Here is a 5,000-nt window from a genome sequence, read left to right as displayed (position 1 = left end):
AGGTAAATAATTTGAATGGGCACAAAATGTATTTGTTGAATTCAGCATACTTAGGGCTAGCCTAAACTTTTTAGGCTATTATACCATTCTAAATGATACTTGCGCCAAGACAGACAAATAGATAAATTCTTACTTAATCTTGTGAGTAATTTGTTCAGTATTTCACCTGTATGCGTGGATGAGAACATCTCTTAAATTGCTGCGTTAGTTTGTTCACTGGTGAAACAGACCCACCAAAGGATACTAAATTATGTGAAGATTTTTTTTTTAACTTAGGAGGCAGCAATATAAATTACATAATACAAATAACAAAGTATATGTTATTGAATATGTTCATGTTCATTGGAGATGCTGCTCTGCTGAATTACTTTTGGTGGATTAACATAGCACTCATTAAGGAGATCTTTTTTTAACATCATGCTATAAGAATAATAATAACAACAACAACAGCAACAGATGGATACGTAGTCAAGGTTAGAGTCAGATGATGAGAATGTCTTATCTTTCACCACTTTTGTGTAGAATTAGGATAGATGTCTCCCCAATAGGACACTAGACATGAAATTTCAATCTTATGCTTCTGATTACCAGAATCTTCAATGTACTTTATTTATTAGTAACAGCAAGTGATCATTCTTCATAAGTATCGATGTTTCCAAGGGATGGTAATTTGCCATCTTTACATAATTCACACCGCATCCTGGTGAAATAAGACATCGCTCACTCAATAACATCATAGGAACCGCAGACTGTTTTAACGGAAATGGAATAGAGAATTGCCTTTGTTCTCTTCAGAATTACTTTTGGTTCATATATCTATAAGGCATCCTTTTAAAAAAAAAAATGGCAGGCATACATGAAATACATCTAGTGATTTCTACTATTATTCTGTAAATGGTTTGGGGAAATTTTTTTGTAATAACTGATAAGCTTAGAGACAATGCCATTTTTCTGCCATTTGAGGGGTCTCTGTGTATGACATATACGTAATTTTCACTAAACACAAAAGCACATTTAACTTTTCTTTGTATAGCTTCACGGTGTGCCTTTTTCCCACCATGGAGGAAAATAGGGCTTCAGCATTATGCTTTTTAAGGGGAGCAGACACCACTAACATAGACGTTGCTTGACTTTGTGTTTTGTGTTTTGTGTTTCGTTAGGCACCTTAACAATGAGCATGCGTTGGATGACCGGAGCACGGCCCAGTGTCGAGTGCAAATGCAGGTGGTCCAACAATTAGAAATACAGGTTTGTCGGGTGCTCTCTCCACTGGGCCTCTTTCTCAGATTTCTGGTGTGTTAAACTGAGTAACGGGCAGATCCCAAGTCTTGTAACACAATATCTGATAGAAGTATCTGGAGTTTTCAATTTGTTTATAAGGATGGCAATGGCTGATGGCTCAGGGTGGGTCGCTGTAGTTTTTTTTTTGTTGTTTTGTTTTTATTTTTTTTTTTTTAAGATTTTATTTATTTGACAGAGAGAGAGAGAGATCACAAGTAGGCAGAGAGGCAGGCAGAGAGAGAGGGGGAAGCAAGCTCCCTGCTGAGCAGAGAGCCCTGATGTGGGGCTCGATCCCAGGACTCTGAGATCATGACCCGAGTTGAAGGCAGAGGCTTTAACCCACTGAGCCACCCAGGCGCCCCGGGTCGCTGTAGTTTAACGTTCCTTAACACTTAGACCTCTCTAACCTTTAGACCACATCATATAGACTTGAGTATCCCAAAAGAGTCAGCTCTAAGGTCTTTTTCCTTGATAAGTTAGACTAAACTCCACAGTTAGATACGATTTTATCACTGAGACTGTTTTCACAAAGCCGATCTTGATTTGTTCCACGAGATTTTATAATGTCGCCAAAAAGTCTTTACAATATCATGCCTGTAAGACAGCATCCTGAAAAAAACGTCCTTTTTCTTTTCGACCTCTAGTGTTTTTTCTTTTTCTTTTTCTTTTTCTTTTTTAAAAGATTTTATTTATTTATTTGACAGACAGAGATCACAAGTAGGCAGAGAGGCAGACAGAGAGAGAGGAAGGGAAGCAGGCTCCCTGCTGAGCAGAGAACCCGATGTGGGGCTCAATCACAGGACCCTGGGATCATGACCTGAGCCGAAGGCAGAGGCGTTAACCCACTGAGCCACCCAGGCGCCCCTCTAGTGTTTTTTCAATTAAAGAACTTGCAAAGATTCTTTTTTTTTTTTTTTAAGACTTTTTTATTCATTTGACAGAGATCACAAGTAGGCAGAGAGGCATGCAGAGAGAGAGAGGAAGGGAAGCAGGCTCCCGGCCGAGCAGAGAGCCCGATGTGGGGCTCGATCCCAGAACCCTGGGACCATGACCCGAGCCGAAGGCAGAGGCTTTAACCCACTGAGCCACCCAGGCGCCCCAAGAACTTGCAAAGATTCTTAAGACCTACCTTTACTAGAATAATGGCCAGTCACCTATAATACCATGGACCGTAATATGTATGTGTTATTTCCGATGCTGCTAGTTTAAGTTTAAAAACACTTCCGTTGATATTGAAACAGGATTTGGTAAAAAATAAATAGAACTCATAAAACCGATCTGAAAGCAATTTATCATGCTATCGTTCCTGTTATGTTTTTACCAACCCGTTAAAGCTTTGGCTAATATTTCCTCTTAAAGATCTTTTTTTTTTCTCGATCGAACCAAACTTCATTTCATTAAGCGTACAGTTTTTTATTCTAAACACATTACTGTGTCTTATTTTAAATTCATTACGTCACAGCTGTTTTCCAGAGAGTTACTAAAAACATTTTATTTTGACCTGTAAAATAATCAAGAACACGTAAAAAGCATCATGGCCGCTGTAGCTTGAAAAATTTTTTGTAAACCTGTTTACCATTTATGAAGGGTAGACTGAAACACAAGAGTTTAGCTGATGATCCAGACTGCAGTGCAACCAATTACGCCTCTTTTCTTTTTCTTTTCCTTTTTTTTTCTTTTTCTTTTCTTTTTTTTTTTTTTTTCACTCCCTCTGCTGTGTCTGACTGATGGAAAAGTAAGGTCCGTCAGTTGTAATGAGACCCAGTGCAAGTGTAGATGCCGACTCCCGTGGCAGAGTTCAGCGTTTCACACTGCCTGGTCTCTGTCACTCTATTGAATTAGATTGATGATGGCAGATTGCAGGGGGCACTAACTGGACCTCAGTGGGAATGCATGAAGTGTGTAGACAATCCTGGCAGGCACTTCGCTTTGAGAACCCTTCACCCCTTCACAGCTGTTGGCACTAGTCCATTGCTAACAGTGTCCACAGGACTTTAAAAGACACCGTGGGCCTTCTAATTTATGGTTTCAGTAACTTGTTACTGTCGAGGCAAGTGTGACCTCAATTCTCTTATTGACAAAAAGATGAAGTGTTATTTGTTTTCTCTGACCTTTTAACATAAGGAAAGCTATAAAAGTTTTCCACGCCCCCCCCCACGCATAGCCAAAGTTGCATTTCCTCCCAGATAAGTTCCTACTGACACAGACTTTTATATGCAGGAATCATTACTCTGAGACAAGCTCAATGATAAGATGTATCACTGCCATAAAATAGCTGTATCAGTCATTTCTAAAACGCTTCTGATCTCACTCTTTCTTAACAGCTTTCTAAAGAACGCGAACGTCTTCAAGCAATGATGACCCACTTGCACATGCGACCCTCAGAGCCCAAACCATCTCCCAAACCTGTAAGTGCATATTGCTTTATAAACAGTAAATAGCTCTACCGATGTAACAGACTAAGAAAATGAACAATTTAGCGACAGTTAGAAAACAATGAGTGTGATGAAAAATATGGCAATAAAATGAAAGTAAAATGCAATCGCTTGTCAAATTGTATGTTTCTTTTAAAGTAATGCTATCTTTTACAAAATCTATCCAATCTACACCGTGGGTGACACTAAACAAAGTACACCTATCAGCGCACAAATCACTGCCTTGAGGCTGAAGCAAGACAGAATATCTTTCTGTGATAGGTTTACAGATATTAAAAGGAAACCCACTTTGAGCAACCCGAAAAGCAGTACAAATCACGAATAGAAAGGTATGTGGTATGCTGAGGAGGACTTAGATCAGTCGTAAGATACATATAAATCGATTTTTTTTTTTAATCGAATGTTTTCTGGAAAATGTCCTGGTGTTTTTCGAGCCAATTCTATCCTATTTCTTTGGTTGTGATTTCGGTTAAGATATACTTCACATGTTTTGTTTTACTATACAGTATACACAGCGTTAATTTGGAGAGCTTAAGACAAAGGAAAATGGGTAATTATAGAAAATAAAAACTGCAGTTTTCCCTGAAAGATATAGGAGATTTAAGTGTGACCCAATAATGTCGTCAGATACACAGGCTATTGAAAAGAATATACTTTCTCTCACTCAGCTCATGTTTGCACAGAAACTTAGAGTAATCAACTGGGTAACTCTAGTTTAATGAAAGTTTGTGGGGTACTTTTTAATAAGGCCCCTGTATAGCCTGATGATGGCATTACCAGCTTTGCCTCTCTCCATGTTCTTAGGTTAAAAAAAAAAAAAAAGATCATTTGGTTTTGTAGGAGGGGCAGAGATAAAAGACAGGGTATATTGTATGCCATTTCCCCTAGTGTCTCTGAACACTGAACTCGTCAATTAATATTATTCAAAATTTACCTTTTTTGCTTACGACTATATTCATTTAAACTCTGTTAAGGTGTCCTACGATATTAGATTTTTTTTCTTTGTACCATATTTCAGTATAGGGTATCATAAACATCTTCAACAGGAAGAAAGGAGAAATATATCTTTTTGAACCTGACATACTTTTTTTTAACTCTAGAATTTCTGAATTTTTAATAAAAAAATAAACTTTTGAGAATCTTTTTGATCCTGTATTTATGACTTTCTTTTCAATAAGATTTTTTTTCCCTCATTGCTTCCATAGTATAATGTAGGTAATCACAAGACAGAATAATTGTCTCATAAACCCATCAGGAATCTGCAGCTTGTTCTTTTCCAATTAA

General features: G+C 37.8%; 1 protein-coding gene across 6 annotated transcripts in view; it reads left to right on the top strand.

Moving 5' to 3' along the window:
* Positions 1-5,000, top strand: part of LOC111151927 (forkhead box P2) — a 251,772-nt gene that overhangs the window by 210,899 nt on the left and 35,873 nt on the right. For all 6 annotated transcript variants that reach the window (XM_022510141.1, XM_022510140.1, XM_022510139.1 and 3 more), the window contains 2 exons: positions 1,161-1,248; positions 3,606-3,689. In XM_022510141.1, the coding sequence (XP_022365849.1) occupies positions 1,161-1,248; positions 3,606-3,689 (172 nt within the window). The remainder of the gene's footprint in view (positions 1-1,160; positions 1,249-3,605; positions 3,690-5,000) is intronic.

This window comes from Enhydra lutris, unplaced genomic scaffold (genome assembly GCF_002288905.1).
Source record: "Enhydra lutris kenyoni isolate GAN:26980312 unplaced genomic scaffold, ASM228890v2 scaffoldscaffold27, whole genome shotgun sequence".
Taxonomy (NCBI): Eukaryota; Metazoa; Chordata; class Mammalia; order Carnivora; family Mustelidae; genus Enhydra; species Enhydra lutris.
This window is presented reverse-complemented; position numbering and strand designations above follow the sequence as displayed.